We start from the raw sequence: 20,117 nt of genomic DNA, 5'->3' as shown, positions 1-20,117 counted from the left end.
TTTTAAATTTTGTGACAGCGTATCATAAGTTGCTGAGGCTGGCTTTGAACTTGTGATCCTCCTACCTCAGCCTCCTGAGTTGCTGGGATTACAGGTGTGCACCACCACTCCTGGCCCTTGTGTCAGTTTTGACCTGATTTCTACCTTGCATCAGTTTCAAGTCTGTGTCCCATCTCACCCCTACCTTCATCCCCCAACCTGATACTATGAGTTCCTTGAGGGAAGGGGCAGGTCTGATTCCTCCAACACCTGGCTCAGAAGAAGGTGTTCAAGATGCACCTGGGGACAGAGGCTTCGCAGGGTTCTTGGTCCCTCTACCTGGGGGCTACTTGTTGCTTGACTGCTCCTTCAACTTCTAGCATGCGAGGGACTAGAGGGGAGTCTCCAAGTGCTCCTCAGCAGCCTGAGCAGGAAGTACAGAGTGGTTCCCTGGGCACGGCTGCACTTGAGAGGCTCCTAGCCACAATACAGGTTTCCCTGCATGGCTGAGCCTGCCTGTGATCCCAGTTAGTTGGGAGGCTGAGGCAGGAGGATCACAAGTTTGAGGCCAGCCACAGTAACTTGGCAATACTTTGTCTCAAAATTAAAAATAAAAAGGGATGAGGATGTAGTTCAGTGCCCAGCACATTCCCAGTACCACCATAAATAAATAACAACATAGTATCACTGTCAACTCCATCCACCTCAGCACTCCACCAGAAGATCTGTTTGGTGCTAGAATCTGACACTTTTCCGACTTGCTGATCCATTAGTATGCTTTTTTTTTTTTTTTTTTTTTAACAAAGAGCAGAGTTTGGGGTCAAAGCCTTTAACTGGAAACAATGTCTACTTGAAACTTAATAACTTCATTTACATTGTATTTATTTTCACATTTGACCTTCTATTTATGGCAAGTGATACTGGTTTTCCATTTATAGAAGTGATACAAAAAGAGATTCCTTTAAAAGTAAATTTATTAAGAGCCAATTTAAAGAAAAATGTAAAGCCAAAGACAGTGCAGGTTGATAAGCTAATGTAGCAAAAATCCTAATAATCCTTACAGAAATTTGAGAAATTGAAAAACCAGGGAATAGAAACTTGCCACCCATAGCTCCTCTCCTAGTAGGGAGGTCAGTTAGTAGACCCACAGGCATTTGGGGTACCATTTCTATGGGGTCAGTCATATGTAAGCCTGTCTCTGTGGACTATGCAGAAAGCTGAGAGGGACGATGGCCAGAGACTGCATTTTGGAAAGTCTCCTTTCCAAGTTTGACCAGATTGTGTTCTTCTTGGCCCAGGTTTTCCTCACCCTGGAATAAGATCAGAGGGCTGAGATGAGTCAGCCATAGGCAGATGGGCAGAGGAGCCTGTTCTTTGACTTTAACTCCCTACTCCAGGCAAGAGAAGGGCCCTTCAGCTTGGCTCAGCAAGTTCCTTTGCCATTTGAGAGTCAGAGTCATAGTTCATATGTAATAAAAGGCTCCTTTGCTTGATCTCGTCTTCTGCGTTTTCCTGAGGACCTCACAGCAGTTAGGGATAGAATGGCTCAGGAGGGATAAGATTTGTGGCTCCGGGAGGCTGGATTCCTGTCATCTGTTGCCAACACAACTGTTTCTTTCTCTTGACATCTCACATCCAGGCCACAAGTCACCATCCATGGGACCCCTTTGCTTTCATAGGGCATCTTAGGCACATACTGTTAGAAGGTGGAAGTGGCTGGGTTGACACTATTTCCTGTCTGTTACCTTGAGTTCTTACTCTGGAAATCAGTCTTGGAGCTTTCTGTCAGCAGCACTTCCGGTTCTCTGAGCCACAGCTCAGAGTATTAAGCAGAGGCACCTATGGGTTCCCTGGAGCACAGACTCTGTCCACACTCAGGCAGCCCACCGTCCAGGCTCAGGAGAATTGAAATACAGACAGAAGGCCTGAGAGAATATCTTCTCTGGGGCAGCCTCAGGACCAGCCCTGAGGCTGAAGCCTGGGATCTCATGGTCCCTTGGATATGGGGCCTTTTGTAGGGGTCTCTGGGAGGCCAGTCACACAGGCTCTGGGGATTCAGAACCCGACACTGGTCCGGCCTTCCCGCCTCCAGAATGCTGAAATCTGCTCCAGGGTGACCCGAGGCTGAAGTCCCCAGTCAGGCTCAGGGCTCCCTGGCCTCTGTCTCCAGGCCTTAGGGCTCCCCAACTGCATGCTGACCTCTGACCTCAGCTCAGGCTCAGCCCAACTCACCAGGCCCGTGGCATGGGGCCTCTCTTCCTGGGGCTGGGGCCCCCAGAAGGTGCTTTGGGCTGGGACCTCAGGTGGGGTCTGGAGGACCAAGGAACTGGGAGCAGAGTGTGGGGCTAAAGGGGCAAGTGGGGCGCTTGCTTGGGCCTCCAAAGTGCCCCCAGGGGTGGGAGGGTCTGGGGCCCTGCCCGACAGCAGGGGGACTGCTGCGCCATACCAGTCCTCAGAGCGCTCTCGGGCAGTGCCTGTGGGCTCGATCCACAGCTCCCCTCCGGGGCGCCAGACCAGGGTGGGTGCGTGGTGGGTCCCAGGGTCTGCGCGGAGAGAGCGGCGGAACAGGCGTTCGGCCAACACGGCTGTAGTCAGGATGAAGAAGGCGGCGAGGGAGGCCAGGGCCAGCATGATGGGGATGCAGGGGCCACAGGGCAGCGGAGGCCACAAGGCTGTCTCGGACGCACTGGGTGCCTCCATGTGCTCAGATGGCTGCCCACGAGTTGCAGGCATCTGGAGACCCAGAGGTGAGAAGAGGGAGCAAGTAAGGCCGCGTCAGCACAACCAAGACGTGGACAGGGGCACAGTGTCCAGGAAACAACAAGGGACAAGGCAAAGGGGACTCGGGATCCAGAGGGACAAAGGGAACCCAAAGGGGACAAGAACAAGCCAGGCGGGGCCAGAGGACAGGCGGACCTCCTCCTGCAGGCCCTCCAGTCCCCTTCTGGAAGCCCCATTTCCTCCCAGACAAAAGCCTCAGGGCCACAAGGGCTTCTTTCCTAGGCCCCTCGGGTCCTCTGGCCTAGAGAGGAAGTAGTAGGAGAGGAAATGAGAGAACCTCCCCACTCCTGGCCCCGTCCTCTGCATGGGCACCCCCTCTCTGGCTGTCGCTGCTGAGGCCACCTCAGTGCTCCTTTACTGAGTCACCTCCCTCCTTGGAGGTGGTCTCGTCTCAGGGCTCCACCATATTTGCTGCTGTGCCAGGTCTCTGGTGCCACCTCTGCACCTGTCCCAGCCTCTCCAGCTGTGCTATCTCGGGCCTGTCCCTACCTCCCTTGTTTGTCTCTGCCTGCTTTTCTCTCGACCCCAGGTCCTCCCTCTGCGGGGGCCTCCTGCACCTCTCATCTCACCTCCTCGGGTCAGCCCTGGGCTCCTCTTCCTCTCTTCAGAGCCGCTCTGCCTTTCGCATGCCTCCGGTTGTTGCCCAGTGGTTGTTGAAAGGCCTGAAGGCACAGAGAGGGCTGGCCTCACATAAGGGCGGAAGGGAGGCCACCACCTGTTGCTGGGCAACTGTGACCCAACTCCTCCAGCCCCCATGGAGTGTTGCCAAGGCAACCTGAGGGGATGTGGTCGCTGCGGCAAGAAGGCGTTTCCTGGTAAGGTGGGGCGGGAGTGGGCAGTGGCTCTGTTGAACTCAGTGTCACCTCCAAGCCAGCCCCCAGCCCCCAGAACGTTCACACAGAGGCCAGGAAATAAGATGTGAGATTCTGGCCATTCTACTCCCAGAGCACCATGGTGTATCCTCTGTTGGCCCCTGGGAGGCTGCCCCACCCCTGTTCTGCCCACTGGCCTCTACAAAACTGCTCCTGCCATCTGCCCCCCCCTACACCCCTCATGCCTGCCTGACCCATCTGCCTTCCCACTTTTAATTAACACAACTCTCCTTGTTTTCAGACCATTTAACCTCAATTTTGGTAGGAAACTATCTGTGAGGTGGAGCTTGAGTAGTAACAGTGTCAGGGGAAAGATTGAGAGCATAAAAATAGGCTTACGCCTGCATCTCGGGCCCCAGCCTTCTGCCATCTCTCTGCTCCTTTCTCCTGGTGCTAATGGTCAGAGCAGACTGCAGCACAGTGTGATGGAGTATAATGGGGGTCTGGAGTCCAGGAATCTTCCAGAGATTTCTGACTCACTCATCAACAAATGACAAAAGGCCTAAAAAAGGGAGGTGACATACCCAAAGTCACACAAGCCACATGCTTTTGTGTGGGTGTGTGGGGTGGGGGTGGTAGGGCTGGTGAGCTGGAGGGGGAGCATAGTTATAAATACCTGGTCTGACAAGCTCCTTGCACACAACACGGCTTATTAGGCACCCATATTTTGTTTTGCAAAGTCACAACCAATTAATGTGAAAGGCTACAAGAACAGTTGATGTGTTAGTGTCCTTACAAAGACGGTGCAAGGGTAGCCTGATTCAAGACAGTTCTGTTGGTGGCTTTGAGGAAGGGGACAGGAAGAGAACAGGGCACTGAGGTGGGGGGAGTGCGGGGCAGTGGAAGATCCCAGGACTCTAAGCTTCAGGACACCTGCAGAAACCTGATGGGATTAGACTTTGATGAGATTACCAGCCTTAAAATAAAACCTGGACTTAACACCACTGACCTGTACACTTGACATAGTTAAGACGGTTAAGTTTTATGTTTATATTTTAATCTAAATAAGCAAATAAATAAAACATAAAAATTAAGTGTGCTTTCTTTTAATTAATCTTTCTAATAACAACAAATCAAAAAAGTCAAGGGCTAGGGAAGTAGCTCAGTGGCAGAGTGCATGAGGCCTTGGATTTGACTCTTGGGGGGGGGGGAGACAAGACTTTAGATAAGTAAACATTAAAAATCAGGATGATTAGACATGGCAGGATTTTTTCTGCTACTATCAAACTGACTATTTTGATTCTTTTTTTTTTCCTTATTAGGGATTGAACCCAGAGATGCTTTACCACTGAGCTACACACCAACCTATTTTTTTTTTTTTCATTTTGAGACAGGGTCTTGCTAATTGGCTGAGGCTAGCCTTGAACTTGTGATCGTCCTGTCTCAGCTTTCTCGGGTCACTGGGATTACAGGCAGGTACCACTGTGCCTGGAAGCTGTTTTGACTCTTATTTTTTGTTGTTTAAAAAAAAAAAAACAATTTAGCATACCTGTAAGCCCAGTGACTAGGGAGATGGAGGCAGGAGGATCATAAATTCGAGGCCAGCTCAGCAACTTGGCAAGACCCTCAGCAACTTACTAATACCCCGTATCAATATAGAAAATAATTTTTAAAAAGGACTAGGATATAGCTCAGTGGTAAAGCACCTCTGGTTTCACCCCCCCACTTTGCCTCCCCACAAACAAAGCTTAAGAAATTTTAACTGATTTATCAAAAAATGAAAAACCGAATTATTTTATCCACCTCTATATATGTACCCCCAAAGAACTGAGAGCAGAGACGTGAACAGTTATTTCTGTACTCACACTCATAGCAGCATCATTCACAATAGCCTTAAAGGGGAAGCCACCCCAAATGTTCATTGGCTGTTGAATGGTCTATATATACAATGGAATATTATTCAGCTTTTAAAAGAATTCTAACATATGCTACAACCCAGATGAACTTGAACATGTTGTGCTAAGTAAAATAAACTGGTTACAAAAGGACATACACCGTAGAATTCCATTTTGCCTAGAATGGTCAAAAATCAGACAGAAATTAGGATGCTTGTGGGGAGTTAGTGGGGAGTTAGTGTTTAATAGGTACAGACTTTCAGTATGAAAAGATGAAAGAGGGACTGTGGTTGTAGCACAGTGGTGGAGCACTTGCCTAGCACTTGTGAGGCACTGGGTTTGATCCTCAGCACCATATAAAAAATAAATAAATAAATAAAGTGTTTTTTAAAAAGATGAAAAATTTCTGGTGATGGATAATGGTGATAGTTGTACTGCACTGTCAATGTACTTAATTCCTCTAAACTGTACACTTAGGGTTAAAATGGGGCTGGGGGTTTGGCTCAGTGATAGAGGCTTGCCTAGCATGTGCAAGGCCATGGGTTTCATCCCCAGCACTGCAAAAAAATTTGAAAAAGTGGTAAGTTTTATGCTATATTTACTTTACCACAATATGTTTAAACTTATATTTTATATGAATATATATAATTTATTTATTTAGGGATTGAACCCTGGGGGACTTTACCACTGAGCTACATCCCCAGCTTGCTTATTTATTTATTTATTTATTTAGAGACAGGATCTTAGGATCTTGCTAATTTTTCTTAGGGCCTCATTAAATTGCTGAGGCTGGACTCAAACTCGCAATCCTCCTGCCTTGGCCTATTGAGTCGCTGGGATTATAGACTTATGCCACAGGGCCTATCTAAACTAATATTATAGAAAATTAAACTGTGAAGAAGGAAATCATTCTCCACAGTCTACTCTCTTGCAATAACCTTTCCTTTTTTATAGGTTTGTGCAGGATGGAGAATCAGAATCCAGGTGTCCTGGCCGCAGGCTCCTCCCTCTCTACTATGCAAGAATTTCTGAAAAAAGGAATGAGGATGTTACTCAAGGAGTATGTGCAATAGAGAAGTCTCTGCATCAGAGGCCTAGAAAATAGGCACTTGGGGGTACTTCTGGACAAGTGGCTGCTCCTGGGGCCAGGTGTTCAGGAAGGAGCACAGAAAAATTTCTTAATTGACTGGGGAGCTGGTTTGTGATTTTCCGTGTGCTTGCTATTTACTGACTTACTGAAGGTTTAAGTAGGAAGAGGCTCATTGTCCCCCAAAACAGTGAAGCTCCTTAGAGTTCTGTGCTTGGTGCTCTTCACTCCCAGGTCTATGTGGAGGTTTTAAAATGTGGTCTGCAAATTCTTTCTCCCTGTTTCCCCCCCACCGCTCCCAGTACCAGGAATTGAACCCAGAGGTGGTACCACTGAGCTCCATCTCCAGCCCTTTTTATTTTTTATTTTGAGACAAGTTCTCGCCAAGTTGCCCTGGCTGCCTCTAACTTGAGCTCCTCATGCCTTGGCATCTTGAATTACTAGAATCACGGATGTGCACCACAACAATTCTTTAACACTCCTATCAACAAAGGCTGAAGCTGGACATGGTGGTACACACCTATAGTCCCAGCTGCTCAGGAGGCTGAGGCAGGAGGATCTTTTAAGATTAGGAGTTTGGGGCCAGATCCCATCTCAATTAAAAAAAAAAAAAGTTGAGTTTTTAAGTTCTCTCTTCTTGAATATGGGCTGACCTTAGTGGCTGATTTCTTTTCTTTTCTTCTCTCTCTCTCTCTCTTTCAGATGAGGAAATTTTTATTTGCAGCTCATAGTCCATTGTTGGCTGACTTCATTGCTCTGGACTGGAAGTGAGGCAGATCATGATGGAAGTTGTGAAGGAGGAAATCAGCTCAGGATATGGCAACAAGGAAGCAGGGAGCCTTCATGCTGATATCTATTGGACAGGATGCAGCAGAAGTGACACGGCATGACTTCTGAGACTAATTAAAATTTAAAAAAAAGGATAGAGCTGCCACCTGGTACTCCCACTCCACTAACCCTTGGAACTCAGCCACCATGTTGTGAGGAAGCCCAAGACACATATAGGTGCCTTGGCTAAAGTCCCAGCTAGGGTCCCAATCAATAGCCAACATCCACTACCAAACATGTAAATGGGCAAGTCTTCAGATGACTCTTGCCCCAGGATTTGAGCCACCTCAGCTGATATCAAGCAAAGCAGAGATGAGCTACCTGCCTGGAGGCCTGCTCAAAACACAGACTGAGGAAAAGAAATATTGCTATCTTAGGGAATTATGTTTTGGGGGTGGTTTGTGACATAGAAATAGATAACTGGCACACTTGACTTCAAGGGTTCTCACCAGGTGGGTTAAGGGCAGTAGACCTGTATCACATGTGAGATCTTCTCAAGGGTTCACACTTAATTCCAATGTCCCCCCACCCTGTCTTGCTAGATTCTTACACCACTTTAGGGTATGAATTGGGTAGGCTGGGGAGATATATAACAGCAACAACAGTGGAGTTGGTTCAGAAATTTTGTAGAAGATTAAAAAATGCCCTCTCCATAATTAAGGTCCACTAGATCTGCTCAGTCTAATACAGGGGCCATCAGACACATGTGGTTCTTTAAATTAAAATTTATTAAAGTAAAATAAAAATTGAGTTTCCTGGTCTCATCACACACATATGTGTTTTTTTTGTACTGGGTATACTGGGTATTGAACCAAGGGCACTTTACCACTTTATATCTCCAGTCCTTTTTATTTTTTATTCTGAAACAGGGTTTCACTTAGTTGCTGAATCTGGTCTCAGACTTGCTATCCTCCTGTCTCAGCCTCCTAAGTCACTGGAATTACAGTTGTGTATCATCATGCCCAGCTTCAATGGTTACATCTCAAATGTTTAACAGGTACATGCAGCTAGTGGCCACCATCTGAGACAGCATAGGTACAGAATGTTTCCATCATTACAGAAAGTTCTATCAGGCAGTGAGGTTGGGTAGAATCTCACTATCCTGTCAACTGTGGACGCACACACCTATAATCTCAGAGACTCAGGAGGCTAAGGTAGAAGGATTGTAAGTCTGATGCCAGTTTCAGCAACTTAATGAGGACCTCAGTAACTTAGTAGGATGCTGTCTCAAAATAAGAAGGAACTGGGGATGTTGTTCAGTGGTAAAGTGCCCTGGGTTCAATCTCCAATAGCCCCCCCCCCCAAAAAAAGACTCATCTAAAACATCATGCCTTTTGCCTTTAGAACTTTTCCATGACTTCTCTAAAGATGAAGAAGATACAAAGTTCTTTCTGTGATGGGCAGAAAGGCTATGGCAGAGAAGCCTTCCAGGAATAAGTGATGTTTGACTATTCACAAAGGATCTCCTAAGGAATGACTCCACTCTGGGCTTGATTCCAAGAAAAATCATCAGGAACCACCCAGGATGAATTGGCCAGGTTTTCCAAAAACATGCAGCAATGCCAAGTTCACTAGCAGATACATCATGCTTGAAGTGAAGCTTTTTTTAAAATATATATTTTTTAGTTTTAAGTGGACACAATATCTTCATTTTACACTTATGTGGTGCTGAGGATTGAACCCAGGGCCTCAAGCATGCTAGGCAAGCACTCTACCACTGAGCCCCAACCTCAGCCCCTGGAAGTGAAGCTTGATACCTAATTTTCAGGAAGAGGAGCCACATGGGTTGGAGCATGTGTGCAGATGAGTGTGCTCCCATCTCTGTGCACATGCTTGTGCTTGTGTGTGCCTGGGGTATCAGAATCCCTGATGATTCCAACTGAATGGAGCTACCAATTGGGGGTAACAGTGGTTATGCTCTGGAAAGAAGTCATATGTAGATCCCTGCCTTAAGGATGCCTTACTTGCTGGGGAAAAGCATACCCTGGTCAATCCTACATTGAGTTGAAAACATTTTACTTACAAATCAAATTATAAATCTAAGGTGGGTGCAGGGGCACAGGCCTGTAATCCCAGCAACTCAGGAGAAGGCCTACAAGTTCAAGGTCAGCCTCAACAACTTAGCAAGGCCTTAAGCAACTTAGTGAGACTCTATCTCAAAAAATAAAAAGAGTTGGGGATGTAGCTCAGGGGTAAATCACCCCTGGGTTCAATCCCTGGTGCCCCCCCATGCTAGGCACTAGGATTCAACAGTAAACAGTGAACAGTCAGAGATGGTTCTGTGGAGTTTGGTTGGGGGAGACAAACAAGGAACCAAGCAATCATAATCTAGTATATTGAGCCCTAGAAACAACTACAGCCCAGGCCCCTACTTGTCTCAGCATATCTTAATTATTTGCCACTTTGGTGTATGTAGAATTTTTAGGAAAGCTTCCTTGACAAATCTATCTGACTTAAGCAGATAGAGGAAGGGAGGAAGCAGGCTCTTCCAACAGAGCAGCCTCTCTGGGGGAACAGGTGTTTTGCAAACTTGGGGATCACAATTCTGGTCTCTGTCCTCTCTAATCAGAAGGTCCAGATGATCACAGGTCCAGTGATGTAGTCTTCAGAGGAACAGAGATTTGGGGGATTGGGACCCCCTGAGGTTTGGCTTGCATTCAGCCTGCAGGGCTGGCTGACTGACCCTAGTAACCTCCCTTGCTTTGGCTTGGATCCTGCCTTCCCAGTTTGGCCACCCCACACTTTCATAGTCCTCTGCAGATAGGTGTAAGCTGAAAACTGAAGCTCATGAACCCTATCAGGAGAAAATAGGACCCGAGACCTACCCCCCAAGAAAGAAGCAATCAATTGAGCTGAGTATGTGTAGGCACACCCTACTCACATGGCCACACTCTCTGCCATTGTCCCACTTGGAGAGTCACTGAGGGATGCTGCAGATTAACATTTTCAGTGGCCAGCATCTAGCTAACTCTCTGCTGCAGAGCTGTCCATGAGGTGTTCCCAGGAGAAAGAAGGCCCAAGGGACTACTGCATCCTTCCCAGACTCCTATGCACAATGGGCCTGACCATACTCAGGCTCTTAGCCTGATTTTGGTGGAGACAGATGCTCTCAAGAAAACTTCATGTTTCATACCCTTTACAACTCTGTTAGTCAGCTTTTCATCACTGTGACCAAAACATCTGGTAAGAACAACTTACAGGAGGAAAGATTTATTTTGTTTCATGGTTTCGAGGATTCAGTCTGACTCCATGGCAGAGAGGCATTATGGCAGAAGGGCAGAGGAAAGCTGCTCGGCTCATGGCAGCCAGGAAGTGGGTAAGAAGAGGCTGGGGTGCATCCTCAGTGACCTGTTTCTCCCAATGAGTCCCCCGCCCCCCAGTAGTCCATTCAGATATCAATGGATTAATCCGCCAATGAAGTCAGAGCCCTCATGATCTGATCATTACCTAAATGCCCCACCTCTGAATCTTGCTGCACAGGGGACGATGCTTTCACCACAGAGGCTTTTGGAGGACATTTCAGATCCAAACCATATCAACAACCTACCTGGTTATCACTGCCTCCATTTCTCAGGAAGTTTTACTCTCTCCATGGACAATAGTCACCTGAGATCCAACTGGGAAACCTACGTAACCTGGCTCTCAAGGACTCGTTCATCTGAATTCTGTTCATTCCGATGCCAAGCAGATATCAAGCGGATCCTGAAGACATACATTATGCCACTGCTGGGCCTTCTATATGCAGCAGGACTGGGGTGGTCAAATTTTTTGTTATTGATTCTCTTGGGCAATAACTCACCATAAAATTCACCCTTCAAAAGTGAATTTGGGCTTTTACAACTTGGGCTGGGGTTGTGGCTCAGTGGTAGAGTGTTTGCCTAGCATGTGGAAGGCACTGGGTTTGATTCTCAGCACCAGGGAAGCACTCTACCACTGAGTCACAACCCCAGCCCAAACATAAGGTTTTAAAGGTTCATTTATGCTGTAGTGTATACTAGTGCTTCATTCCTTCTTTCCCCATTTTCATTTCTTTTTATAGCTGCGTAGTATTCTAGTATATGGTACACTGCATTTTGTTTATCCATTAATCCTTTGATTGACATGGGAGTTGTTTCTGCTTTTTGACCATCATACGTCATACTGTTATGAAAATTTATGTGCTAGTGTTTGTGTGGACATATGTTTTCAATTTGTCTCGGGCATATACCTAAGAGTAGAATTTGTGAGTCACATACATGGCAACTCTATTTTTAACTTTTGAGGAACTGTGGGTGGCCAAATTTACAATGGCTAAGTTTACCCATTTCTTCCTTTCTACTCAGAATGCACCCTTCTACAGCAATGATAGCTTCCACCCATCCTCCTCCACATTTTTAAAGAAAACACCAGAAACCTGATGATTCTTACTAGACATAATGTGGAGGCCACCAGTCTCATGTGAGATGAGAATTGACAGCAGGCATGGGGTGGGGGAGTGGAGAACAAGCCTTCCGTGAGACTTTGTCTGGCTCTCTGCCTGTCACACTTATGCCACCATCTTGGCTGAAACCAAAACACCTCTTTTTGTGCAATGTTACTGTAACCAGAGTCCTATCTTATCTTTCAAGCCACCTCTATCCATGCATAACCAACCTCCATTTCACACTCCTTACTGAGCTTTATGTGCTTGAGCCTTGCCAAGTTCACTTGGTGACAAAAGCAAAAGTCAAGCACCGTAGGAGACAGATTCAAAGGGAGAGATTCATGATTTGTGGTTCAAATCACAATATGAGCAAAACCCAAGGTCTCCAAACAGAATACTGTTGAAAAGTTGCTTTGTGGTGTCTACCTATAATCCATCCCAGCAGCTCAGAAGGCTGAGGCAAATGGATCTCAAGTTCAAAGCCAGCCTCAGCAACTTAGTGAGGCCCTAAGCAACTAAGTGAGATCCTGTTTTGAAAGGTAAAAAGGGGACTGGGGGCTGGTTAAACACCTCTGGGTTCAATCCCTAGTACCAAGGGGTGGAAAAGGTTGCTTTTCACTTCAGAAGTTTAGCTTCAGCAGACAAAATAGCATGTGGCCAACCCTGAGCTGCTTCCTTCCAGACAGAATTCAGTGGTGCTCCAGCCCTTATGTTCCAAGTAGGAAGAAGCTCTGAGAGCAGGCCCAAGTTAAATGCAAGCAAGCAGTAAATAGACAGCCAGACTTCATACTTACACACTGAGGCTTACAGGGAGTATGTAGTCTGTCGGGGTTAACCAACTGTCCCATCTTGCCTAGCACGATTCTAGTTTTAGCACCAAACCCTCTAAAATCTTGGGCAAACTGAAAAAGTTGGTGAATGATATCCAAAGTCACACAACTAGCAAGTCCTGAAGTGCACTCTAAACCCAGATCTGACCATCTCCAAAGTCCTCCCTCTGCTGAATCAATCACTTATCAAGCTGTAAATCATATGAAACATTCAAATCTTCAACAAGAGAGTCCAGGTGCTTCCTGTTTGTTGTTCTTCCCTTTGCTCTTTCCTTCTCTGCAGTTGAGACTAACTCAGCTAAGAGTCCCTCACTCAGAGTCATCTTGCTGCCAGCAAGGAATAGAGCTGAGCTCAGCAGAGTTTTGTTACCACTCAAGGCCTGCCAGATCTGTCATCTATTTGGCTGTCAAGATGCCAAACTTGAGAGCTGATAAAAACAATGAGAATGTGAAAGAAAGTATCTCCTCTTTGGGGGAAATCTGGGGTGGGAAGAGTCTGGGGTTTGCAGCCAGTTTGCCCTGGGATTACATCTGAGCCTCTCTGCTCTATAGTTGTGAGACTCTTGGGAACCTGCTTAATTTGGGTCAGACTTTCTATTTTTCACTAATCCTCATATTAAATATTAGATCATTTACATAAACTACCTCACAAAATAGGCACTCAACACTTACTTTTCTTGCACCATAAATCCAGAATTGCTTGTCATCTCTGAAAGACCATAAAAGGTTCTGTGCCTCCATTCTAGGGCACCCACATTCTTACCATTCAGGCTTGTTCTACATTTGGCCATCAATTCCTGAGGCTTGGAGCCTCTCTTTCTTCCACTCCATCTGCTTATCTTATTGATAATTATTTTTCCTGGAGTCCACACCCGGGAATCCATTTCTGACTCCTCACCTTCCCCAAACCCTATAATACTGACTTTTTTTTTTCTTCCAGTAGCATGTTAGGCAAACATTCAAGCACTGAGCCACATCCCCAGCTCTATTTTGTATTTTATTTAGGGTCTCACTGAGTTGCTTAGGGCCATGCTAAGTTGCTGAGACTGGGTTTGAACTTGCGATTCTCCTGCCTCAGCCTCCTGAATCACTAGAATTTCAGGTGTAAACCACCGCAGCAGCTGCTTCAGTCATTTATTGCAGTGCCTCCCAAACTTTCAAAACTGCCAAAAGTTCACCAGGATGCCTGTATAAAAGGCAGATATTTGGACTGACAACTCTGAGGAACTAGAGGAGGTGGAGAACTGGATATTGTGTCAAGGGTACTAGGTTCTGCTTCTGGAATGAGAAAGTTAAATTTATATCAATATGGATGTCAAGACTGTAGAAAATCATAAAAATTTCGTACATAGTCAGTACAAATTCTGCTATCAAAGGTTGAAATCCTTTCACTTTGTTCTTCTGGCATTGGTGGCCACACTTCCCCGGCCACAGGTAGGGTTGCGTTCCCCCATCTGTGCTTGACTGTATGTGGACGTGCCTCTACTGTACTCTCAGTGTGCTGTGAAGAAGTGTTTCTGTTGACTCTGAGAGGGCAACATAGACTCCATTTTCCATGTTCCAAGTGCACTCAGTAAGTGCTTTGGATCATGTTAAGTTCAGGCTGTCTTTGCCTGTTTAATAGGGTCCTGTGGTTAGTGGGGCCTTTTGTCACCATTCTTTCATAAAAAGAGTGGACATGAAAAAGTGATGATACTAGAGAAAAGATGGAGATCTCATAAACTAGGAACAATAGGAACAGAGTTCAGAAGCACTGTGGATGCTGAAATTAGTGACTGGTTTCTGCTGGACATACAAGGACTTTAGTTTGTCTGCAGTGTATTCATTTGGGAAGGGAAATAACAATGTCACAGCATATATATAGAATTCTAGAAATATATCATTAAGTTTATAGCTAAAACATGAGGGGTAATTAGGAATTTTGTGATTTTTCTCATTTCCAAGGATAGAAGCACTCCTTATAGCATAAGGCTAAAATATTGTTCATCTTGTGACTCAGGTCACATAGAAACACTTCCTTCACTCTAGCTGGGCACTAGGTAGTGTTTTAGAGCTTCACTCATGTTTATCATTTAGTTCTCTCAACAATGGCCAGGTGTGGTGATACATGGCAGTAATCCCAGTGACTCTGGAGGCCGAGGCAGGAGGATGGAAAATTCAAGGCCAGCCTCAGCAAATTCATGAAGTCCTAAGCAACTTATAAAGACCTTGTCTCAAAATAACAAAATAAAAATAAAAAGGGCTGGAGATGTAGCTCAGTGGTAAAGTGCCCCTGGGTTCAATTCCCAATACCAAATAAATAAATAAATAAACAAACAAATAAATAAATAAATAAAATAAAACAACCAGAAAGAAAAATTATCACAGCAAAGCTAAAATGCTTGTCATTTTTTAAAGATGAGAAAACAGAAGCCCAAAGAAGTAAAATAACTTATATATTATGCACATGCCTTAAGACAATACTGCTTCTGTCTTAAGGCATGTGCATAATATATCACACATTATAGCAATGACTGACTGTGGTTTGGATATGGGATGAGTGTGTCCCTCAAAGGTTCTTATGCTTGAAGCTTGGTGCCCAGGAGAGTAATGTTGTGAGGTGGTAGAACTTTAAGGAGGTGTGGCCTAGAGGAAGTTGATTAGATCATCTGGGGCATACCCTTAGGAACCCCAGTTAGTTCCCATGAGAGTGGGTTATAAAAAGAGTGAGGCTCCCACCCCAGAAAAACCCACAAAAACAAAAAGTTAATGTATCCCTTGATTGTCCCTGGCTTTCTATCTCACCATGTGACTGCTCTCTTCCTCTCACACATGTTCCTATCAGGATGTGATATAGACAAGAGGCCCTTCACCAGATGCTGACCGATAGACTCTTAGCCTTTAAAATTGTGAGCTAAATAAACATCTTTTCTTTACAAATTATCTAGCTTCAGGTATTTTGTTTCAGCAACAGAGAACAGAATAATACAGACTACTTAAATTTTGTGTGATATATAAAGGAAACCAAATCAGCTCATATTTTTAGTTAAATTCTCCCTGACACAAAGCAAGAATAAGTACATCCTAGTGGAAGGACTTCACCTCAGTCCCACTTTGATAGCAGCTTATTTAGCATAGATGAGCACTAGATGTGGCTGATTCTAATTAGGATATTATATTGTCACATAATATAAGTGAACAGAGGGGAAATAAACTCAAAGGAAAAATAGGAATTTCAGTTATCAAGTAATTCAGTAAGAGATGAGGAGACTGTGAAAGCAAAATCACAGAGGTTTGCCAGGTACCGTGGATGCATCCCAGCGGCCTGAGAGCCTGGAGCAGGAGGATCATCAGTTCAAAGCCTCAGCAATTTAGCAAGGCCCTAAGCATCTCAGTGAGACCTTGTCTCTAAATAAACTACAAAAAGGGCTGGGGATGTGGCTCAGTGGTTAAGTGCCTCTGGTTCAATCTCTGGTATCAAAAAAAAAAAAAAATCACAGAGGTTTTCTTTTAAAAAAAAAGCTATCATATAAATTGCATCTCAATTTAAAAAAAGAAATTAAAGATAAGTTGGTTCACAAATGACTTTAATTTGTGTTGTCTACACTAACTTATGTAAAATTATTTTGCAGTTCTCTATTATTTGATCTCTATCATCTGATGTCAAACTAGACCACAAAATATAGCTAGTGGCGGATGAGCAAGATAACTTTATCTGAGGTACTATGATTTGTGAACTCTAAAGCGAGAGAAGAAACATTTACTCAGGCTACACTTGTTCCAGGGGTTTGACAAAAATTGGTTGGTCTTATTACCTCCAGTTTACAGATGAAGAAACTGAAGCGTAGTAAGTTACACAGTGGAGAAGGGCCACAGCTGAATTCTAAATCCATGTCTCTTCATGAGACATTCTGTTCATGATTTTTTTTTTCAATACAGAGGATTGAATCCAGAGACACTCTACCACTGAACTATATCCCAGTCCTTTTTATTTTTTGAGACAGGGTCTTGCTAAATTGCTCAGGTTGAGCCAACTGTAGTGGCCCATGCCTGTAATCCTAGTGGTTCCAGAGGCTGAGGCAGGAGGATTTCGAGTTCAAAGCCAGCTTTAGCAATTTAGCAGGGCCCCGTCTCAAAAAATAAATAAATAAATAAATAAAATAGAGGGAGTTAAGGGGCCTTGGGGTGTGGCCCAGTGGTTAAGGGTACCTGGGTTCAATCCTTGGTATAAATAAATAAATAAATAAATAAATAAATAAATAAATAAATAAATAAATAGCTCTGTTTGGCCTCAAACTTGCAATCCTCCTTCCTCAGCCTCTCTAGTTTCTGAGAGCCAAGTGTGCACCACCACAGCTGGTTCTGTCATGAATTCTTGTTACTACATTGTTATAGTTTTTTTTTAAGATTTATTTATTTATTTTTTAGTTGTAGTTGGACCCAATATCTTTATTTTATTTGTTTATTTTTATGTGGTGCTGAGGATCGAACCTAGGGCCTCGCACGTGCTAGGCAAGCAGTCTACCGCTGAGCCACAACCCAAGCCCCTGTCATAGGTTTTTTTTTTTTTTTTAAAGAGAGAGTGGAGAGTGGAGAGAGAGAGAAAGAGAGAGAGAGAGAGAGAGAGAGAGAGAGAGAGAGAGAGAGAGAGAGAATTTTTTTTTTAATATTTATTTTTTAGTTCTTGGCGGACACAACATCTTTGTTGGTATGTGGCGCTGAGGATTGAACCCGGGTCGCACGCACGCCAGGCCAGCGCACTACCGCTTGAGCCACATCCCCAGCCCCCTGTCATAGGTTTTTGACTTTAAAAATGATTAATGATTTACACTTATTTACCTGGCCTTAGTCTGGTCTCTGGAGCCACTCTAGTACTGCTATAGCCACCAAGATGCTCTAGAGGTGTCATAACCCAACAGTTTTGAACAAAGAGCCTTTTTATTTAGAGAACTTGCATTTGAAACTTCCTTTCTTTTTAAAGGAGAGATTGAACCCAGTGATGCTCTATCACTGCGTTACACTCCCAGCCATTTTTATTTTTCATTTTGAGAGAGGGTCTCACTAAATTACCAGCTCAATATTACAGTCCTCCTGCCTGAGCCTCCTGAGCTCCTGGGATTACAGGTGTGCCCCACTGTGCCCATCTGAATCTTACCCTTTAAGAGAGGTAGAATTAATTTTTCCATCTCATTTTACAAATGCAGAAATATAGGCTCCGGAGAATGAAGTGACTTTTCTAGGTTCACATAGCTAAGAATATTGGATTGATGACTTCTATCCAGAATTGTGAGTTTATGTCCAGTATTTTTCCCAATACAGAAGAAAGAATTAAAAATAAGAAACAAACCCTACAAGAAGATAAACATAGTTGTGGGGGAGAGCCAAGGAGGAAATTTAGTAGACATCTCGGTGAAGCCCAGGTCAAAGATCTGTCTTGTTTATTCATTCGACAATCATTTATATGGTATGCCTATTCAGTTTCGGGTGTGATGCTAGGGATGGGGAATTCAGAGGTACATCAGACTTGGTCCCGCCTTAGAATGAGTTCTTAGGGTTTTTCATGTAAACAGATAAATTATAGTGCAGGGTAATTAGAGCCATGATAGAGTAGGAAGCACAGCAGGAGGCCAGGGGAAGGAAGGGAGGGAGTTGGGAAGAGATGAGAGCTGAGGCCTTTGTGAGACAAGGTGGGTGCGGGGTGGTGGTGGGATCCTCTGAACAGACCTGAGCTGGGTAGAGGAAAGACTTTTAGATATCTGGAGTGAAGATGAACAACTGCAGGCTACAGTGGGTACTGGGCTGTGGAGTTTAGAAGACAGGGTTTAGGGGCACTTGCAACTTGGTGAAGTCTCTTCCGTTAGACTTCAGTTTATTCATTGGTGCAGTCAAGGAGGAACAGAAAAGCCATGTTCAAACTTGTTTTTGTAAACCAGGCCCAATAGTGCTCACCTGTAATCCCAGCAACTGGCGGGGCTGAAGTAGGAGGATTGCAAGTTAGAGGGCAGCCCCCAGCACCTTATTGAGATCCTATGTTGAAATAAAAAATAAAAAGGGTTGAGGGTGTAGCTCAGTTGTAAAGCGCTCCTGGGTTCAATCCCCAGTACTCAAGGAAAAAAAATGTTTTTGTTGTGAGACGCCCTTGTTCCGGTGAAACCCTGCACAGAAGCCCAGTATGTAAATGAGGTAGAGAATTGGTGGGTTTCTAAGGGCACTGAGCAACATCTCTAGTCCCTTTTAAAAGACAGGGTCTCACTAAATTGCTGAGGCTGATCTCGAAGGAACGTGCAATCCTCGGGCCAGCATCACAACAACACATTTTGTTTGTTTGTTTTTTAAAACAGGATACAGGGCTGGGGATATAGCTCAGCTGGAATGTGTGAGGTTCTAGACTCAATGCCTAGCAACACACACACACACACACACACACACACACACACACAGAGAAAAGAACAAAAGAAAAGGAAAAAGAAAAATTTAAAAAGGATAAAGATCTTCCGTTGTTCAGAAATATATTTTCAAACTTTTTTTTTTGTCCTGCTGGGGATCAAACCCAGGGCCTTTTGTACATTGAGCATGTGCTCTCCCACTGAACTACATCCTGTCCCTTAAAATTTTTTTTTTTTTTTTTTGCAACAGGGTCTCACTAAGTGCCCAGGCTGGCCTTGAACTAAGGATGCTACTGCCTTAGCCTCCTGAGTAACTGGGATTACAGGCATGTACCATTGTGCTCCACCAGATATTTTGAAACATTCTTTATGGGGTTGTTAAATAAAATTTGCAGAAGCCTATTGATTTGGACTGAGCTCCTGTACTAAGCCCAATAAACTAAATCAAAATGTAGGAACTCATGCTGAAGTTCCACATCACCAAGCCAAAACTAAGTTGTTTATCTGACCTTCCAAGAAATCAGAATAGACAAATATAGCTGAACTCCCAAAAAGAGCAGTTTCAGTCTGTTACATAGAAAGTAACTTCAAAATAACCAATCCATTTTTTTGTTCTCTCTTTCTGCTTCCTCAGTCCTTTTCTGTCTATAAAACCAACTTCCTCTGCTTAGCTCATTGGAACACTCAATATTTTACAAATGAAGGACTACCTGATTTTAGAATTGCAAATAAAAGCCAATTTTTAAAAAATCCAGTTAAGATCTTTATACTACATTTATTGTAATTATGTCTTTTGACAGGGGGAAGAGGCAGATTCCCCACTGTGGGGTCTAAATTTTCACCAAGACACTAAGAAGGCAAAGTTGCTTCCGAGACTGAGTAGCTTTCTGGGCAATTTGAGAGGGGAGAAAAGAGAGATCCAGTGAAATAAGGGAATATTCACATACTCCTGTTGTGGCTGCCAATTTCCACTCTCACCCTTGCCCAAGTCCATTTTGTACCTTATCAAAATACAGAGTAGCTGGTCAAGGGGGCACATGCCTAAAATTCCAGTGACTCCAAAGAAGATCTCAAGTTCAAGGCCAGCCTCAGCAACTTAGTGAAATTCTGTCTCAATATGAAAAAATCAAGAGGGCTG

General features: G+C 44.5%; 1 protein-coding gene across 1 annotated transcript in view; it reads right to left on the bottom strand.

Moving 5' to 3' along the window:
- Nucleotides 1–958: 958 nt before the first annotated feature.
- Nucleotides 959–20,117, bottom strand: part of LOC308650896 (transmembrane protein C16orf54) — a 42,999-nt gene continuing 23,840 nt past the window's right edge. Inside the window, exons 2-3 of the mRNA XM_081297395.1 lie at nucleotides 3,330–3,422; nucleotides 959–2,712 (exon numbers count right to left, since the gene is read on the bottom strand). Coding sequence (XP_081153521.1) covers nucleotides 2,035–2,712 — 678 coding nt within the window. The 5' untranslated portion in view covers nucleotides 3,330–3,422 and the 3' untranslated portion in view covers nucleotides 959–2,034. The remainder of the gene's footprint in view (nucleotides 2,713–3,329; nucleotides 3,423–20,117) is intronic.

The sequence above is a fragment of the Spermophilus citellus genome (genome assembly GCF_964194105.1).
Source record: "Spermophilus citellus genome assembly, chromosome: 6".
Lineage (NCBI taxonomy): Eukaryota > Metazoa > Chordata > Mammalia > Rodentia > Sciuridae > Spermophilus > Spermophilus citellus.
Note: the sequence above shows the minus strand (reverse complement) of the source record. Positions and strands in the feature narration are given on the sequence as shown.